The 18,596-nt window shown below is 48.2% G+C and overlaps 5 protein-coding genes across 5 annotated transcripts; 4 read left to right on the top strand and 1 right to left on the bottom strand.

Moving 5' to 3' along the window:
- The first annotated feature begins 956 nt into the window (after positions 1–956).
- On the top strand, positions 957–2,002 carry LOC127784525 (uncharacterized). The gene has a single exon (XM_052311856.1). It carries the CDS (start codon positions 993–995, stop codon positions 1,872–1,874), a length of 882 nt encoding a protein of 293 aa, XP_052167816.1. The 5' UTR covers positions 957–992; the 3' UTR covers positions 1,875–2,002.
- A 328-nt stretch (positions 2,003–2,330) lies between these two features.
- LOC127784532 (uncharacterized) lies at positions 2,331–3,289 on the top strand. Its single transcript, XM_052311863.1, has one exon. The coding sequence runs from the start codon at positions 2,415–2,417 to the stop codon at positions 3,075–3,077; it is 663 nt and encodes a 220-aa protein (XP_052167823.1). The 5' UTR covers positions 2,331–2,414; the 3' UTR covers positions 3,078–3,289.
- Positions 3,290–6,322: 3,033 nt separating this feature from the next.
- LOC127784521 (isoflavone reductase homolog IRL-like) lies at positions 6,323–7,738 on the top strand. Its single transcript, XM_052311848.1, has 2 exons — positions 6,323–7,185; positions 7,346–7,738. The coding sequence occupies exons 1-2, from the start codon at positions 6,405–6,407 to the stop codon at positions 7,507–7,509; spliced, it is 945 nt and encodes a 314-aa protein (XP_052167808.1). The 5' UTR covers positions 6,323–6,404; the 3' UTR covers positions 7,510–7,738.
- Positions 7,739–11,365: 3,627 nt separating this feature from the next.
- Positions 11,366–12,767, top strand: LOC127779852 (isoflavone reductase homolog IRL-like). Its single transcript, XM_052306774.1, has 2 exons — positions 11,366–12,287; positions 12,368–12,767. The coding sequence occupies exons 1-2, from the start codon at positions 11,495–11,497 to the stop codon at positions 12,529–12,531; spliced, it is 957 nt and encodes a 318-aa protein (XP_052162734.1). The 5' UTR covers positions 11,366–11,494; the 3' UTR covers positions 12,532–12,767.
- A 332-nt stretch (positions 12,768–13,099) lies between these two features.
- On the bottom strand, positions 13,100–16,801 carry LOC127779862 (protein RER1A-like). Its single transcript, XM_052306787.1, has 3 exons — positions 15,137–16,801; positions 13,692–13,872; positions 13,100–13,413 (listed from the first exon to the last, which is right to left on the bottom strand). The coding sequence occupies exons 1-3, from the start codon at positions 15,496–15,498 to the stop codon at positions 13,366–13,368; spliced, it is 591 nt and encodes a 196-aa protein (XP_052162747.1). The 5' UTR covers positions 15,499–16,801; the 3' UTR covers positions 13,100–13,365.
- Between the last annotated feature and the right edge of the window lie 1,795 nt (positions 16,802–18,596).

Below are 18,596 nucleotides of genomic sequence, written 5' to 3'. Positions count from 1 at the left end.
TAAATTAACTGTTGAGTAATTTTCAAAAAAAGCTACGTACAGTATACTTTAACTAAACTATCACAAAACTACATATTCAAAAATGTGTATCCAAAAAATAATAGATTTAATGCCAAATTTATCATAAAACTATATATTTAAAGTATCATAACACAAAACTACAGATTTTACGATGAAGTTATCAAAGAACTATACATTATAGAGTTTATATCCATAATATATTGAGGTCAGAAACATTGTAGTTTTGTAATAAAACCAATATTATATCTGTAGTTTTCTGATACGATACTTTAAATCTATGTTTTTGTAAAAAAAATTATGTTAAATCTATATATTGTGATACACATTGTTAAATATATAGTTTTATAATAGTTTGAACAAAATATATGTAGTTTTGTGAAATTTATTCTTAACTTTTTTTTTTATACAGCTGTCGATGACACCATAAGCTATGTTAAACATTTTCACTAAATTTTGAATTTATATACCGGTGGTTATGCAAGTGGAGTGGACGCGCAATGGGAGGAGATGGAAGGATGGCAACTCCGCCCGTTACAATAGTATAGAAAATACTATCACTGCAGTAGTGTATATATAGACTATATACAGTAGAGCTCTGAAAAAAATAGATGAAAGATCATATTCCAGTATGGAAGTGTGGGTGTACGTATCATGTTGTGATTGGCAAGCCATGGTGCACGTACGCCACGGCAATGAGGAAGAAGAATCAGATGCCTAACCAACCCACCCATTCTCCTGCTCCTGCTCCTGCTCCTGCACTGTACTACGTACTGTACCTGGATTGCAAATGCGGCAGAGAATCGTTTCGTTTCGTTTCATTTTCCGCAAGCTGAAAGCAATCGAAAGATACGAATAGGATCCTCCTCTCTTCTTTCCGTCTTGTATATATAGATTTCTGTGGGTTATTCCCGCCATTTCAAGCAATCCATATTCCGTCCGTCAGCTACTGCTAGTGGTAGGCTAGATCATCGATGAACGCCATGGATGAGGAGGAGGAGCAGGAGCAGCCTCCCCAGCGCTACTGGTTCCCGTACTGGACCAGCCCTCCACCGCCTCCGCCGCCGCCACCGCCACCGCCCTCCAGCTCCAGGTACAGGCCGCCGTCACCTCCCTCATCGCGCCATCCCCACCCAACCATCCCAGCTGCCCGCGCCGCACCACCGCTCGGGCCAACCAACCGCCGCTTGCATCAGCAGCCGCCGCCACCAGCAAGCAGAGATGGTCGTCACGAGCCTCCTCCCAAGCCCAAGGACGTCGTCGTCATCCCCACCGACACCGTACTGCATCACAAACAACCACCACCCACGCATCATCATCAGCATCAGCAGCACAAGGTGAAAGATCAGGAGGAGAAGAAGGGCGACCTGCGCAAGGACCTCAAGGCGGGGCTCGCCGGCATGCTCAGCGCCGCCTCCCACGGCCAGCAAGGGACAAGCATCATCACGCTGGCCGGCGACAACAAGGGCGCATCCATGAAGATATCCTCCCCCGCCCCAGGCAGCAAGGGCGCCGGCGACGACAAGAGAAGCAGTGCGGACGGCAAGGGGGGCGTGAAGGCGATGATCAACAGCAACGTGCAGTCCATCAACAACTCGCTGCTTCTCCACAGCTCCTGCAGCGGCGGCGACCTCGGGGTGCACCTCAAGCTCAAGCTCTCCTCAAACTCCAAGTCCAAGTCCAAGACCAAGAGCAAGGAGAAGCAGCAGCATAATGTCGTCGCCGATACCAGCAACAAGGAGAAGAAGCCCGATAGCAGCCAGGAGAAGAAGGAGGCTGGTACCAGCGCCGCCAAACCCAACAAGCCATCCGCCGCTGCCAAAGGCAACAAGCCCGCCGGTGCAGCTAACAAGTGATTCTGCAGACATACGGTGATGCATGCTGCCGATATGTAATGTACTAGAACTAATGTATGTATGTGCTTTGTACTGATCTGATTGCCTTCGCCTCATCATAATGATAATCGAATTAAATTTGCGGTGTATATACATGTATTTTAGTCCCAAAACCTGAGATGATCCAAATGTGAAATGACAAGCTTAGGCAATTGCGACAACGTAACTTACAAGGTAAGTTTGGAATCACTTGTAGTATAACAGCGAAGAACTGAAACTTTAATCAGATTCATTTCACATGTATGCAATGCTCTCTTCTGCTCCCCTGAATCCGATGAATCCTGCAACCTGTATTTCCCACCCAATCTCCCGGCCTGCTTCCTTCACACGAGATGGGCCTTACCGTGCGGAGAGAATGATGATGGGCCGTGGCCCACTAGGCTCATCAGAAGGCGCCCCCCTACTCCTAAAACCCTAATAATCGAGAGCAGAGCAATCCCCCTCGCCTCCAACCCAAACCCAAACAAGAGAGAGAGACGGTGGTTGGCCGGCGGCGAGGCGATGAGGGCGATCACCGGCGCCGTCCTCTCCTCCAAGCCCTGCTCGCTCGCCAAGGCCGCCCGCATCCTCGACCTCTTCGCTGACTCCGCCGCCTCCAACCTCCCCTCCTCCGACGCCGCCACCTACCTCCACACCGCCGCCGACGCCACCAAAAACCACCACCGCTTCCGCCTCGACCTACTCAACTACTACCACCGTGGGGATTCTGCTGCTTCCGCCTCCGCCTCCGACAAGAAGAAGAGGAAGCGTTCAGAGGACCATCACCACCAAGCAGCCACTCATGTGAAGCAGGAGCAGGAGGCACAACAAGTGGCCTACGCTGCTGATCTCGTCGCGGAAGATGAAACGGACAAGGAGACGAGCAAGAAGAACAGGAAGAAGAAGAAGCATGAGAATCAGCAAGAGAATGCAAGGGATGTGAAACAAATTGTTGGTGCTCCGGAGCAAAGATTTGCCAGCCCGGAGAAGAAAAGGAACAAAAAGAATCACCCGGAAGAGGAAGAGGAAGAGGTGAAGACAGTTGTGAAGGGGATAATAGTTAGTGCTGGTGATTCTGTAGCCACTGAGAAAAAGAGAAAAAAGAAGAGGGAGAGAGGTGATGATACCGACAACGACAGAGAGCAAGTAGAGCATACAAGGAAGAAGCCGCGGAATCGGTCCTGATTTTAGGTTTAGTGCAGCACATTCTGATTGAAGCTGTTCCAGAATTTTTGAAGGTGGTGTGGTGAGGTTGTTCTAGCTGCTGTATTCTAGCTTCATTTTGTCACTGGGGTTGGGTTGTGGACTTTATGGTTTTATCTTGTGATATCAATCCCTATGCCCTGCTTTTGTAACAGTGAAATTTACATTGTTGTTGTCCCTTGACTCCCTGTTTACTCTGGTGCCGTCGGTTGCTAATTTGCTGTTTTTATCAGTGCTTCAGAGAATTTCTTACAAAACAGTGCATTCAATTTTAGAATATTCAATACCATTCAATTCTATAATGTTTTGTTGGCCTTTCATTTCTAACGACTGAATCCATTTGAAACAACAACACTTCTGCAGTGTATTGTTAAGAGATGTAATGCTTAAAACTTGCACGTATGAATTGATGTGGTTATTTCAGCTTTATCGTCTTGTACTTGCTTGCCTGTATCTTGTAAAACATAAACTTGATCTCGAGTCAACCATGTCTATCTGCCCTCTTGTAGTATGAGAAATTGTGTACCATGTATCACAGGTGTTGAGAATTTCTGTAGATTCTAGTTTGGAGCATGAGCTAACTCTGAACAATTGCAGTCTATACGTGTTGATGATCATGGGTGCAGCTCATGTGTTCTTCTCCTCTAGGATTAGCTAATATGTGCTCATTGTCCATGTATTTATTTATATGCCATTTACACTGGTGACTTAATGAACCTTTAATCTCTGTCTATCCCTCGCAATAGAGCTTGCTTATTCTGTTAGAAACAATGTATGTCATGGCTTCTGTTTTCTGCTAATGTACTTTTGGCTTTAGTAAAATCTGCATGTATTCATTCATGATAATTTGATACTATATGCAATAACTTCATCTTGCCATTCCATATCATTATGCCATACTAGAAGATTTTTGGCTTTCTCTTGGCTCTCATTCACCTCTTTTGTGGAGTCTATTGTGGTGGTATTTGTATGAATTGCTTGATTGAGTAAAAATGACACTTTTGATGATTTTCTTATTCAGCACAGGTACACTGTGATTGGTTTAAGAGGGAATAACAATAACAATGGACATAAATCGTGGAATATCAATGGACAGAAATTGCAGCAGGGAGTCCTTCAAATACATGGCTCTTACTACGGACTAGGTCTGTTTTACGCCAGGCTTTTGTTTTCAGATGTTACAATTTGCAGCCACGGAAGTCGAGGAGAAAGTCACTTACTACAGACTAGGTCTGTTTACGCCAGGCTGTTGTTTTCAGATGTTACAATTTGCAGCCATGGAAGTCGAGGAGAAAGTCACTTTGCAGATGAAAAACGGAGAAGAATCAGTGACTTATGAATTAATTCTTTTGGTGTTACTGACTTGTATTTTGCTGAACAGATGATCAGATATGAAAATGGTTAGGCACAAAGATCCTATACTCCTGTGTCCATACCTAAGCTCGGTCCTACCCTGACCACCATCAGGTACAACCACGACAGCTGCCAGGTTGCTTGATTCATGCACCCATATAAAGATAGGATGAAATGGAGTAGATCAGCCCTTCAAAAGGTAAAACTGCACAACCCCCTCCTTCATTCCAAAGGATTTATCGATGGAATGGATCGAAGGTGGCTCTATCTATGTCATCTTATAAAATAAAGACTAGAGACCCTCTTCTTCCTCCTCTTTATCTGAATCTGGGAGAGAGCCCCAGCCCCCTTCTTTTGTGGCTTATCTGCAACTGAGAAAACTACATGGGTTGCTTGGTTGCATGGTTATGTAAGATAGGTATGTTGCGCTAATTAGGAAATTCACTATCTGTTAGCTGACTATTACCCAAGCTTGATCCAATGTGTCATACGAAATTGGGGCACATATTTTTTTCACTGACGAAGTAGCAGTATCGAATACAAATTACCACTAGTACTGGTTGTTTCACCTGATGTTATAGAAACAACATTGTAGAGATAGCAGTAGTGTGCTTTCTATTGAAACGAGTTGCTATGTGTGTGTGCTAATAAAATCTCAAATCTTTATTAATGTGTTCTTCCATCTTCATTGAGTCGTCTGCAGGTAATATGTCATGGATCCTTGTGCTCGGTTCAGTTCCGTTCAGCTGTTCAGACCTTGATCTGTACTGCCTATCTACCTTGTCTGAATGAATGCCAAGGGACTATCTTGCGGATTTTTTTTTATTGGCACACACACTCACTGACTCAGAGATCAATTAGAAGTCGAGAAATATTGGTCTCATGCAAGCAAAGGCGAAACAATAATCAAGTTAAACTTCGATTCGAGGCTTGCCAGTTAGACCACCCGCACACCATCGGTTAGACAGGCGTACCTCTGTTTGGATCGGTCAGCATAGCTCAGTAAACATCGGTACATATGACTGGCCTTTGCGTGAATGCTTTGATCATCTTTCTAATTAGGACCAAATTTAATCTAGAGTCAAATTTGGTCGTCAACACTTGGTTGCCAAATTTGGCCAATCTGTTGGTAGATATGGGCGGTGTAATGGCATAGCCATCATCTATACATAGAGGTTTTTGAGAAAGTTTGCTACATTTTAAAACAAAGATTGAAATAGCAAGGCTCTTAGGTGCGGTGTAACAGTCCACCTGTAGAGTGCAGTGATGGAGATTTGTGATATTTCGGTGTTGGTAAGCTGAATATAATGGCCGCTCGCTGATGGGTGCGTCATGCACCCTAATTTGGTTGGTCCACCATACCGGAAACAGCTTAGAAAAGACGGTACCTAATCAGTTAAAATAAATTTATGTCACCTTAAAAATGAAATGATGAAAGAGTTCATTGGGTAAAGTTGGAATCCAGGCCAGTGATGAAGATGTGTGAGCGGAAAATGGTGCTCTGAATCCTGACTGGTGGATACTATTTGGTTGGTGGATCCAAAACTGGGCTGGAAACCTAGGCGAAGTTCGTTGTCCGCTCGCGTCCAGGTGCACTGAACCAAGTGCTCGCACCGCAGGAGGCATACAATCGCGTCCAGGTGCACTGAACCAAGTGTAATGCCGTCAAGATCATGATTGGGAGGACGTCGATTAATAGTAAGATTAATAAATAAATTAACGGTACGAATTACTAGTACACGGGCGTGGTGGTTGGCCCAGACGTTCTAGAAACAACATTCTGATTGGGACAAAAATGAAGAGAAATTTGAATAAGAAATACTTATTTTAAAGTAATTTCCCCGTCTTGGAAAAAAGTATAAAAGGGGCCGGAATCGATGAAGGCGATGCAAGCTGTGAGACACTAACACTCTACTTTTCTTTAGTCGATCTTGTACTAGGTAGATCGCTAGAACAATGGCGTCCGGTGGCGAGGAGAAGAAGAGCAGGATCCTGGTGGTGGGCGGCACGGGGTACATCGGCCGGCACGTCGTCTTGGCCAGCGCGCGGCTGGGTCATTCCACCACCGCCCTCGTCAGGGACCTCTCCCCCTCCGACCCCGCCAAGTCGCAGCTTCTCCAGAGCTTCCGCGACGCCGGCGTCACCCTCCTCCACGGCGACCTCTACGACCACGCCAGCCTGCTCAGCGCCGTCCGCGACGCCGACGTCGTCATCTCCACGCTGGGCGCGCTGCAGATCGCCGACCAGACCAAGCTCATCGCCGCCATCAAGGAGGGCGGCGGTGGCAACGTGCGGAGGTTCCTGCCGTCGGAGTTCGGGCTGGACCCGGACCACACGGGCGCGGTGGAGCCGGCCAGGTCCATCTTCACCGGGAAGGCCGCCGTGCGGCGCGCCGTGGAGGCGGCGGGAGTGCCGTACACGTACGTGGTGTCCAACTACTTCGCCGGCTACGCGCTGCCGACGATCGGGCAGAACCTGCCGCCGGCGCGGCCGGTGGATAGCGTGGTGATCCTCGGGGACGGAGCCACCAAGGTGGTGTTCGTGGAGGAGGGGGACATCGGGACGTACACGGTGCTGGCGGCGGTGGATCCGCGGGCGGAGAACAAGACGGTGAACATACGGCCGGCGAAGAACGCGGTGTCGCACGAGGAGCTGGTGGCGCTGTGGGAGAAGAAGACCGGGAAGAAGCTGGAGAGGGTGTACGTGCCCGAGGACGCCGTGCTCAAGCAAATCCAGGGTAACGTACTATGTTCCATATGTACTCTCTCCATCCGAAAGAAAAAAAAAACGATTCTAAGACTAAATATGATGCATCCTAAATTCTAATACAACGAATCGTATCCAATATTAAGTTAGTTTTTTATCCGTCCATGGCTAATTGCATGGTTTGGTTGCAGAGTCGGAGATCCCGTTGAACATCGTGCTGTCGATCGCGCACGCAGGGTACATAAGGGGGGAGACGACGACGCCGTTGGATCCAGCCACCGCCGTTGAGGCCACCCAGCTCTTCCCGGACGTCCAGTACACCACCGTCGATGACTACCTCAACAGGCTCCTCTGAAATACATCGATACATCCATCATCTTTTAGTGCGCACGGAGTATATGTGTATGTGCCAATAAAATAATTAAGTCTCTTCCTTAGTAATGTACATGTTCCTGCAAATTTCACACCGTCGGTGAGAGTGAGTGTCTTGGTTTAATCTGTCATGGATCACTGTACTCAGTTCAGCTCTTCTTCAGGGCTTGATTTGCATGTTAATGAATTTATTTGCTTAAACATTATTAGTATGATATGGAGAAACTACCAGTGAACTTCCGGGTAGCTTCACAAGGTGGTAGGCTAGATGACCTAAATTTAAAGCCTCACCCATTCTAATTATTTGATATTAAGTCATTCTCTAATATCCGTGTCTTTTTATTAGTATGGTATGATCTTGGTTATACATGATCACCTAAATAATTTTATGACGAATTGAGATAGTGAAGAAGCCATGTGCCGCTGGTCAATCACGTTGTTTGTTGTACATGTAAGCGTTGATCTACCACGCCGCTTTGTTTGTTGTACACATGTAGGCGTCGATCTACGTGTGCCCCTGGGTCAGTGAGTGTTGACGTGAAATTTCGTCCTGAAACACGAAGGTCTAGGATATCTGTTTAAGTGCAGGTCCTAAATTTTAATGAAGTGCAGACGTGTCAGTCAGTTTAATACTGCAAGATAGATAATTTAATGGTCAAAGATCCGACCAGCTAATATGCCGTCGTAGCGATACTAATCGATGTCGACGACTGGCAACTAACAATTTCCGTCAGCCATTTCTAGAACTCTGAGGCCGATGACGATTTCGGAGCTTACCAAATTTTAACGTTAACAGTGAGGCAGCAAATGTTAGTGATGGTTGTCACCAGCAACCTTGACATGCCAGTGAATGGGATAATCGGTGTAGAGTTCAATCTTCGGTCTCTCTTTAAAACTCACGATTATAATTTGTTGACTTTTAAGGGTTATAAGGAAAAGAACCGTGTAGAGGGAGTTTTCTCCCTCTTATAGCGCTACGGGAGCCAATGCGAGTCAATGGGATTAGTTGCACAATCTGATCACCGTGTAGTTCAGAGGGGACGTGCACGCGAGTCTTAATATCTTGGTGCCATCATAGGAACGCGTGTGGCTCGGGGTGGACTGAACCCACTACGTTTTCTCTGGCCTGTTAGCCAGAGATCAAAACCTAACATTGTACTACCTATTTACCATGTCTCAGCCAATACTAAATCATGCACTATATCTACCAGACCTGCTTATGCTAAACCCTATTGCTATGGTACGTACCAAAATTTAAAATCTAATTTTAGAGTTTATTTTGATACTATTTATTGTAGTTTATTTTTCAGCATTGACTTTTAAGTCGTTCAGAATACTTGCATAAATGTTGTACCTATGAATTTATGTTTTTGGTTGATAAGCGTGATCATTTATAATAAGCTGTAGGTAAAACGATGGCAGTTATTATATCAGTCCTTCCTAATCAGCAAAAATGATGCGCAAAATTAAAGAAACATTAGATCGGGACTTCCAAAAAAAAAGAAAATTATGCAGTAAACTAAAGATACTTCAGTGGTTTGCAAGAAAACCATTAGATCGGGGCGGCGACCGTGCAAACCTCCACCAAAAAGTAGGTCACTGCTATGTGACCATGGTCGATGGAAGTGGCAAGAGTCGAGAGTCAAGACTACGACTAATCGAGCGATATACAAAGACTAAGAAAACAAAATTGCCTCCTCATCGTCGATTTAGGAAGTATTAATGTAGGCTCAGATTGTTTTATACTTTCAGTAAAGAAGCTCTGGCCTAATGTACATCAACTTGAAGTGAAATTATGAAAGAATACATGAGGTTAGTTGATTACTTGAGTACTCTACTAGTCTCTGTCTGTTAGGTGTGCGCCCATAAGTGGGTTGCGTGTTCATATGCGTCATCCGTGTAATCAATTTTTTTCTTGTGAGAAATAGCATGTACAATGATGTATTGAATGTTGTATAATTAAGAAGTATTATGTTTTGGTTATATTTTTTTCTTTTTTTAAAAAAAATAGGGCTTCATTTTATATTTGGTACGGGGCATCAAATTTCTAGATATGCCGTGTCTTAGCTGAGAATGAGATGCAGTGGAACGGTTCACTTCTACGGAAGCAGCTAGTGATGAAGATGTATGATCCTTGGGTGGTGTCTGGTAAGCGGAAAATTGGTTTTTTGAAAGAACCCAGCAATCTGGTTTTATATTATAGAAGAACTGAGAGAAACTGTACAGAACAGAAGGCAGGGAAGACGCTCCCGAAGGAATTCTTCCTGCCTGCACTCCCTAAAAAAAACAAAAGCCTAATCTCTTAACATAATACACTTCACTCCCTTGGCACCTGCAATTTCCCACAAATGAAGCTCATCTATAATCTTGCTAGCAAGTGTCATGGTGTACATTCTTTCCCTTTGAAGATGCGATTGTTCCTTTCCATCCAAATCTCCCAAAGCGTGGTCAAGACTGCTGAACGTAGCCCTTTCTGTTGCAACTTTTCTGCCTCATCTGTTTGCTCGCGCCACCAATTGAGGAGAGTGTTGTCTGTGGTCACATGTAGGAAACGCTGCGGTCTGAATTTGCGACCAATGTCCCGCCATACCTGCTGCGTGAAGGGGCACTCCATGAAGAGGTGCTGTACCGTTTCGAGATTTCTGAAACAGAGTTGGCAGAAATAGTTATTTGGCTAGCCCCTGCATTGCAAACGATCTGCCGTCCATATTCTATTTTGCGCCAGCAGCCACGCGAAGAATTTGTGTTTCCCCGGTGCCCAAGTTTCCCATACAAGCTCAGTAGAATCCGAAAACGTTTTGCCCATGAACTGCATGACATATGCTGACTTTGCCGTATACAAGCCATTGGCCGACCATCGCCAGAGGATTGTGTCCTCAGCCCCTTCATGGATCACCTCTCCTGTGTTGTGGAGCACTTCTCATACGCATATATATTCCTGAAGGAGCTGTATTGTCACCCCTCCGCGGATGTCTTCGATCCAAGCATCATTGGTTATTGCCTCAAGAACCGACCTGTTTTTCCTTTTGGAGTGCTTGAAGAGGTTTGGGGCTAAGTATTTCAGCGGCTAGTCTCCTATCCAGTTGGATTCCCAAAATTTCGCCTTTCGTCCATCTCCGACCGATACTTTGGTGGCAGCAGCAAACAGAGCACGGTCAGTGTCATCACAGGGCGGCGGGGTTCCTATCCATGGTTTTTCCGGGCTTGTCCACTCATACCAGAGCCAACGTAGCCTCAGCGATCGTGAGAACTTCTCCAAACAAGGTATGCCCAATCCACCATGTATTGTCAAAGAACATACCTGCTGCCAATTCACTTTACATTTCCCGCCCAAGCTTTCTTGGTCTCCGGCCCAAAGAAATTTTCGTCGCGCTTTGTCAACATCATTTAGGAATCCTTTTGGTGGTTTAAGAACGGTCAGCAAGTAGGTTGGAATGGCACTGAGAACTAATTGCACAATAACCTTCCGCCTGCTTTGACAAACTAGCTTGTTTTTCCAGCCCCCCATCCTTACTCTGATTTTGTCCATTACCGGCTGCAAATGGACCCGCTTTAACTTTCCCGTAGTAAGAGGCAGTCCAAGGTAGGTTTGGGGGAAAGCACCAAGCGGAAAATTGGTGGCAGCTGATTCTTTAATTCTTGTCTACAAGAACATACAGGAGGCAATTAGTCGTCTCCAGGTAAATCGAATCCCGTACGAAGTTACAGCAATTAATGATTTATTGTACGTGAAAGAGAATCATCAAGAGTAGCTAGGAAGCACTGAAACAGTAGTGTGCATGATACTATATAGCTAGCTAGTGACGTGCGAACTGAAACGAGGGAGGCGAGGCTTAATTGGTGGTGATAGCGTTACGTTACTAACCAAATTAAAAGGCCATCAACGCGCGCAATGGTCTCTCACACACGCTCGATTGCATATTTGCATTAGCTCTAGTTGTCTTGCTACCGATCGATCGAATTCATCAATGGCATCCGGTGGCGACCAGACGACGACGAAGAGCAGGATCCTGGTGGTCGGCGGCACGGGGTACATCGGCCGGCATGTCGTTGCCGCGAGCGCGCGGCTGGGTCATCCCACCACCGCCCTCGTCAGGGACCTCGCCCCCTCCGACCCCGCCAAGGCGCAGCTGCTCCACACCTTCCGCGACGCCGGCGTCACCCTCCTCCACGGCGACCTCCACGACCACGCCAGTCTGCTGCGCGCCGTCCGCGACGCCGACGTCGTCATATCCGCGGTGCGCGCGACCCAGGTCCCCGACCAGACCAGGCTCATCGACGCCATCAAGGAGGCCGGCGGCGGCCGCGTCCGGAGGTTCATCCCCTCCGAGTTCGGCATGGACCCGGGGCGCGGCGCCAGCGCGGCGGTGGAGCCGGTCAGGTCCATGTACGGCAGCAAGGTGGGCATCCGGCGCGCCGTGGAGGCGGCGGGCATCCCGCACACGTACGTGGCGTGCAACTACTTCGCCGGATTCGCGCTGCCGTCGATCGGGCAGTTCATGCCAAAGGCGGCACCCGTGGATAGCGTGGTGATCCTCGGGGAGGGGCACACCAAGGTGGTGTTCGTGGAGGAGGGGGACATCGGCACGTACACGGTGCTGGCGGCGGTGGATCCCCGGGCGGAGAACAAGACGCTGCACATACGGCCGCCGGCGAACACCATGTCGCACGACGAGCTGTTGAGCATGTGGGAGAAGAAGACGGGGAAGAAGCTGGAGAGAGTGTACGTGCCCGAGGACGCCGTGCTCACCAAAATCAAAGGTACGTAACATGTATGGAGTACTCCACTGCAATAAACCATACGCAATTATATATATATTGCTAATTAATTGCAATTGCAGAGTTAGAGTACCCGAAGAACGTTTTGGTGTCGATCGCGCACGCGGCCTACTGTAGAGGGGAGATGAGCTCGCCGCTGGATGATCCGCAGGACGTGGAGGCCACTCAGCTCTACCCGGAAATCCAATATACAACCGTTGACGAATATCTCAACACCCTCCTCTAATTCATTTCGTCATGCATCATATCACCCTAAATATGCATGCGCCAATAAAAACATGTCTTGATTTTATTTTGTTCATTGCTCCATCTTCAGTCAGTGTCCACTGGTTTGTCTGTCATGCATGGATCATTTTTACTCTTCAATTCAGTTCTTCATTTCAGTTGAGCTGTTCAGCTGAGTGCCTTGATTTGTACCACCTATCTGCCTTGTTACAAATTTATGTCAAAGTCTTCTTGCTCTGGTACAGTTTTACGTTATCTTCTGCAATACTAGTACGCACAGGAAGCTAAGCTGATACCTTCCAACTCTTCAAGAAAACGAAAGCTGCAACAAGTGTAGCACGATTCACGACCCCGAGCATGAGCTAGGTTAGGCAAAACAAACAAATCAGCAGGGTCGGATGACTTTACTTACTGGTCATTTTCATAATCAACCGGGCCACAATCAGAGAAAAAACACACGCAGCGAGCCAGCGAAAAAATGTTCACTAGCTTCAGATGACTCAGCTTTTCATCCACGCAAGCAGACAGTGCCCTGTTGCTCCAACAAAGCAGCTCACCGCCAAGTGCAATTGGGTCTACAATTTGCCGTACCACTTGTAAAGAGTAGCTGAACCGTTTTGTCATATTTTTAACGAGTCACACTATATACCCATCCAAGAAAGCATTCTACCACAATATCAATTTAAACCGTGAACCAGAGTCTGAAATACAAGTGAATATCCTTCTAGCTCTAGATATGAATGAAATATTACAATTGGTATGTAGCACATCAAATATCATCGGCTGTATCTTCTTGTTCCTTCCATTTTTCCTACCAGAGTGGGTAGGCTGCCAATCAGTCTTTCGAAGAACTGCTGCCTGCGCTCTTCTTCCCGCCATATTTCTAGCAGAACAATTTGGGATAAATGGTGAGGAACAAAACAATAGCTGAAACTTCAGGTATTTATTTTACACTAGTACATGATGATGCATACTGTACAAGCATTTGTTCAAGATCACAAATAAAAAGGCACAATGGATGGCATTTAATAATGGCCCCAAGCATGGATATATAATGGCACTTCTTTCAAGATTCAGTATGTGCTAAAACATGTAACTCTCATGGTACCAAGTACCAACACTCATCAGATAACATAACCATGTATTGAGCAGTAAACTAACCTGCTTCCCGACGCTGAAGGGAACATATTTGTATTTTATCATGTGCACAATCTGGCGCTTCATCGTGAGGACGAAAAGAACAACCCAGTAGCATAGAAGTATCGGCCAGAAGACAGGAACATCAAATACAGAGAAGAAAGTCATCACAAAAGCTATAAGAAAAGCTTTTGTGATTGCATACCTGAAAGCCAAGCAAATGAATGTTAATATGTTGTGGATACTGAGGTTGAAAACACAAAAACCAATGTTCAGATTTGATGAAACAAAGGAATCAGCTCAGAAAATAGTGAAATACGTATTAGCGACTGCATGCAAAGATAAGAGGTATGCTTTCCTGCATACAAAGTCACAGTATGGAATGCTAAGGCTATATAGTTAAACATGAGTTGTATGCTGCACTGAATTTAACACAGATCAATGAATGCCATGGACATGTCAGGCTGAAATATGTATTTTTCACAAAAGTATGCAGTTCTGCATCTAAATTCACTCATGATTCAAACATAGCACATGTCTGAACCATAGGTTATATAATTGCATACAGGCGTGTATAAATATTATTGTGTCATTAACCAGTACCATTTATTAAATTCCAAAGGGAGAGATATGGGCAAATTGAGAAGAGATCCCAAGACTTAGTTGAGGAGGTCATTACGGGACCCCAAGACCAATTTGTATGGTTGGCAGTGGGCACATGTCCAGTGGAATACAAATTCATATAAATCTGTTAGGTACTGTTAGGACTTATCCTTAGCTGGTTAACATGCCACTGACTAAAGGCATAGAATGCATTAGGATTTAGGAGGTAAGCAAAGGATGATATATATGACCACAGTTTCCTTCTTCCATATAGTGTCAATATTTTCACTGTGCGCACATTTGCTGCACAAACAAAAAAAGAGGGCATGAATAGTTTTAAACTTAAAAGATGTATTACCATAGGACACCAATTACAATTCACGCGGTCTAGTAGTGTGGCACTAAAATTGAAGTTTGTGCACAGATAAGTGTTATGGCGCATAGCACACACAATAATATAACAAGATACTCCATAAGATAGGGAGGACGAATTGAGCAGACAGGATCAAAGGGTGAGGAGGCCTGAGGGTAGTTGGATTAGAGGTGACATGGACAGTATAGCTAACACATCATGGCAGCATGAGATGGAATTAAATGGGGTTGATGATAGGGGTGGTAGTAGCAGACCCAAGCATTGATGATGTAATAATAATAATAATAATAATATTATTATTATTATTAGGTTAAAGAAGAATAGTGGAAGCATGTGAAATTTGAGGCCACATGGTTTGGTTTGGCCTATGTCAACCGCGATGAATAAAACATAATAATATTAGAATGAAGAGGTAGATTTGCGAATTAGAAGGAGATGAAAAAAAAAGTGAGGAGTGATCTGAATCTGGATCTGGGGGGAATAGGTAACGAACCAGAACTTGAACTCGGGGAGGCGCCTGATGAAGGGCTTGAACTCGTCGGAGCCGCGGGTGGGGAGGGCGGGGCCGTCGGAGGAGGCAGCGGCGTGGGCCTCGGGGTCGACCATGGGGGAGAGGAAGCCGATGAGGAGGTTAAGGAGGTAGATCCCGAGGCCGTAGGTGACGATGTAGAAGCCCTGGACGAGGTAGACGCGGAGGGCGTAGATGGCGGCGACGGCGAGGGTGCCGATCCAGCGCCCCGTGGCGTGCGGGGTGGAGCGGTCCAGGTAGTACTGGAACGCCCGCGAGGCATCGGTCCGCCACTTGGCCGCCGCCGCCGCGGCGCCCGCCGTGCCGGAGTCGGCCGCGCCGTCCATGGAAAATCCTGGACGGAAGCCGGAAGGGGAGGCGGAGGCGGCGAATCCTTCCCTTCCCTTCCCTTGCTGCTGCTGATGCCGAGGACGAGGACGATGCCGATGCGATGCGGGTCGGTGTTCCCTTCCCTTCCCTCTCTCTCTAATCTCCTACTACTTGTCTCTTTGGACAACACTACTAGCGGAGCCTACTACTACTGGACTTCTTTTTGGGCCTCGCTCTTCTTTTGGGCTTCTATACATTATGGAAAAAGTACATCGAAGGTCCCTCAACTTGTCATCAGGATAAAAAACATCCTCAAACCGTAAAACCAGATATCCTGCATCCCTTAACTCATTAAAACCGGTTATAAAATTTAACACCGGTTTTAGCCATGGCTGAATCAGCATGGGACCCACGTGGACCCACATATCAGTGTGTCCACGTCAACCTCCTCTCTCTCTCTCTCCAGTTTCCCCTCTTCTCTCCCTTCCTCATCTCTCTCTCTCCGGGGCTCTCTGGGAGGGGAGCAAAGCGGCAGCGGCGGCGGGAGCAGGGGAGCAAGGCGGCAGCGGCGAGGGGAGCAGGGGAGCAAGGCGGCAGCGGCCTCCGATCTCCCCCGCCCTCTTCGCTCTGGGCTGAGGCCGCCGTGCTCGCCCCGTCGTCTTCGCTCTGCCCAAGGCGGCGGCGGGGGGAGCAAGACGTCGTCGGCGGCGGGAGGAGCAAGGCGGCGGCGGCGGCCTCCAGTCTCTCCCCCCTCTTCGCTCTGGGCTGAGGCCGCCGTGCTAGGTGTGTGGGCATCGTCGTCGTGCAGGGCGTGCGGGCGTCGTCGTCGGGCAGGGCGTGCGGGCGTCGCTCTGGGAGGAGTAGCAATGGGCGGCGGGGAGCGGGGCTGAGCAGCAGACGACGGAGGCGGCGTGCGAGCGCGCGGCGGCCGACGGAGCAGAGCGGCGGCGGGCGAGTGCGAGGCGGCCGGCGAAGCGGAGCGAAGGCGGGCAAGCGCGCGGCGGCTGGCGGATGGGGAGCGGTCGTCACTCGGCTGCCGCGTCGTCGCCACCGACGTCCCCGACCGCGTGCCCAGCCTCGCCGGCCTCGACGCCGACCATCTCCCTCTCGACGTCGGCGACGAGCGTGGAGTCCGGGTTGCCGCCCCACGGAGGCGCAGCCGCCGTTGCCGCGGTGCGGGCGCCGAGCACGCTCGTCAGGCGAAGCACGAACGTGGTCTTCCCGCACCCGGAGTCGGCAGCCAGCCCGATCACCACCGTCCCGCCTGACGCCGCCGCCGCCACGGAGCACGACACAAAAGCGAGACCAAGGAGTAGGGAGAGCTTGCAGTGTGGTGTCTGTTCTTGCTTGATGAGTTGCTTTCCTCTCTTAGCTCGTTGTCAGCTCAGCGACAAAGTATCGATCAAATGAGTTGAGCTAAGATATGCAGGATGCTTAGCTAGCCTGAGATGATTGAGACTGGATTTTCATGGGCTTTCTTTGTCCTGCATGCCTCCATGCCGATATCTAGCTAGAGACGCGCGCAGCAGGGGCGGCCGACCGGCCGGCGGAAGAGGAGAAATCTTGGCGGTGGACTGGTGGTTTTTGCGGGGTTGCAGAATTTGGTGTCCTACGTGGTGGCGGCACGAGGGAGGCCGGCTGAAAACGGAGGGCGCGTAAGCGTCGCGCAGCGCCGTGAACGGCTCCGGCGGCCGCGTCCCGAGCGTGTCCAGGGCCGTGCGCACGGGCGCGCAAGGCGGCGTCGCTGGCAGGGCCGACGCTTTCCCCCGTCGACCTCTACTACCTCCCCCGCCGCTCCTTCAGCTGGCCGCCCGCGCCGCGACGCTGCGCCTCCCCGACCTGAGGAAGGGGGACCGCTCCGCCGTGGTTCCTCTCCCCGTCGAACAGGTTGACGACGACGGTAGCACCTGGACGCCGCGGAGGAAGTCGTGCAGCGCGGCGGCGGCGGCATCCCGCAGCGAGGCGGCGTAGGCGCGGTGTGCGTCGGCGAGCGCGTAGCGGTGGCGGATGGCGTGGGCCAGCAGCGGGCGCGGTCCCGGCACAGCGCGTCGGCCGCGCCACCCCCATGCAGCAGCAGCTCCCCTTCCCCTCGCGGGCGGCGCCGCCGCATCGCCGGCTGCCCGTCGGGCCTCCTCGCCCCGGCGACCTCCTCCCCACCGCCGGCTGGCCTGCCCGGAGAGAAGAGACAAGAGAGAGAGATGAGGAAGGGAGAGGAGGAGAAGAGAACCTGTTGACGTGGCGCCTGACATGTGAGTCCCACGCTGACTCAGCCGATATGTCCCATAAAACCGTGGCCAAAACCACCGAGGGACCTAAAATAAACTAAAATAAACGGTTTTATTAGTTGAGGGACGTCCGATATGTGATTTGCGATTGGGGGATGATTTTGTATCTTGGTGACAAGTTGAGGGACCTTGGGTGTACTTTTTCCATACATTATAGAGAGAGAGGTTGGTTTGGGCTGCCTCATATTTATCATACATGGGCCGTTGCAGTTACACACATCCCTTATTCCCTTTTCTCTAACTATTAAGGGTTGGATATGAAATGGAGTTGTCTACACCTAGCTTCGTGTCTCTAATTCATTTTCTTGAGAACACTCATCTTTTGGTGGAGCTGAAACAGTGCTACAGAAAGGATAGAGCTAGGGTTGAAACTGTACCAAACGGACCCTGAGTATACATGGAACTCCCCCTAATAGTGAAATTCATAATACTTCTTTTTTTTACTATCAATACGTTTGTCGATAAATTTCTTCAAAAAAAATATCAAATGTAAATATAGTAAAATTATAGTATAATTATACTGTGTTGTAACTTTCAAAAATCCTGACGTAACACGCTATTTTTTGAAGCGGAGATCGGGGAACCAAATCTACTCACCTGTGCATGCATGCACTGTGACCTTTTTCTCCCCGCTTGCACGAATATTAAAGTATATCTAACGGTTGAATATTATATAAATGCTACGTATGTCGTAATTATATATAAGTTACAATATAATTACACTGTATCGTATTTATATTCGATACATTTTGGGAGAAAATTTATAAAAAAAATTAGCAAAACCCCCCTTTTTTGAAAGGTTGATTTAGAATACGTGTTTACAAATTTAT

Source organism: Oryza glaberrima, chromosome 1 (genome assembly GCF_000147395.1).
Source record: "Oryza glaberrima chromosome 1, OglaRS2, whole genome shotgun sequence".
NCBI lineage: Eukaryota > Viridiplantae > Streptophyta > Magnoliopsida > Poales > Poaceae > Oryza > Oryza glaberrima.
Note: the sequence above shows the minus strand (reverse complement) of the source record. Positions and strands in the feature narration are given on the sequence as shown.

Coding starts and splice junctions, on each gene's coding strand:
- LOC127784525 (XM_052311856.1), top strand. CDS start 993: ATGAACGCCATGGATGAGGAGGAGGAGCAGGAGCAGCCTCCCCAGCGC.
- LOC127784532 (XM_052311863.1), top strand. CDS start 2,415: ATGAGGGCGATCACCGGCGCCGTCCTCTCCTCCAAGCCCTGCTCGCTC.
- LOC127784521 (XM_052311848.1), top strand. CDS start 6,405: ATGGCGTCCGGTGGCGAGGAGAAGAAGAGCAGGATCCTGGTGGTGGGC. Junction 7,186..7,345: donor CGTGCTCAAGCAAATCCAGG/GTAACGTACTAT, acceptor GTTTGGTTGCAG/AGTCGGAGATCCCGTTGAAC.
- LOC127779852 (XM_052306774.1), top strand. CDS start 11,495: ATGGCATCCGGTGGCGACCAGACGACGACGAAGAGCAGGATCCTGGTG. Junction 12,288..12,367: donor CGTGCTCACCAAAATCAAAG/GTACGTAACATG, acceptor TTGCAATTGCAG/AGTTAGAGTACCCGAAGAAC.
- LOC127779862 (XM_052306787.1), bottom strand. CDS start 15,498: ATGGACGGCGCGGCCGACTCCGGCACGGCGGGCGCCGCGGCGGCGGCG. Junction 13,873..15,136: donor CTCCCCGAGTTCAAGTTCTG/GTTCGTTACCTA, acceptor CTTGGCTTTCAG/GTATGCAATCACAAAAGCTT. Junction 13,414..13,691: donor CCTTCAGCGTCGGGAAGCAG/GTTAGTTTACTG, acceptor TTGTTCTGCTAG/AAATATGGCGGGAAGAAGAG.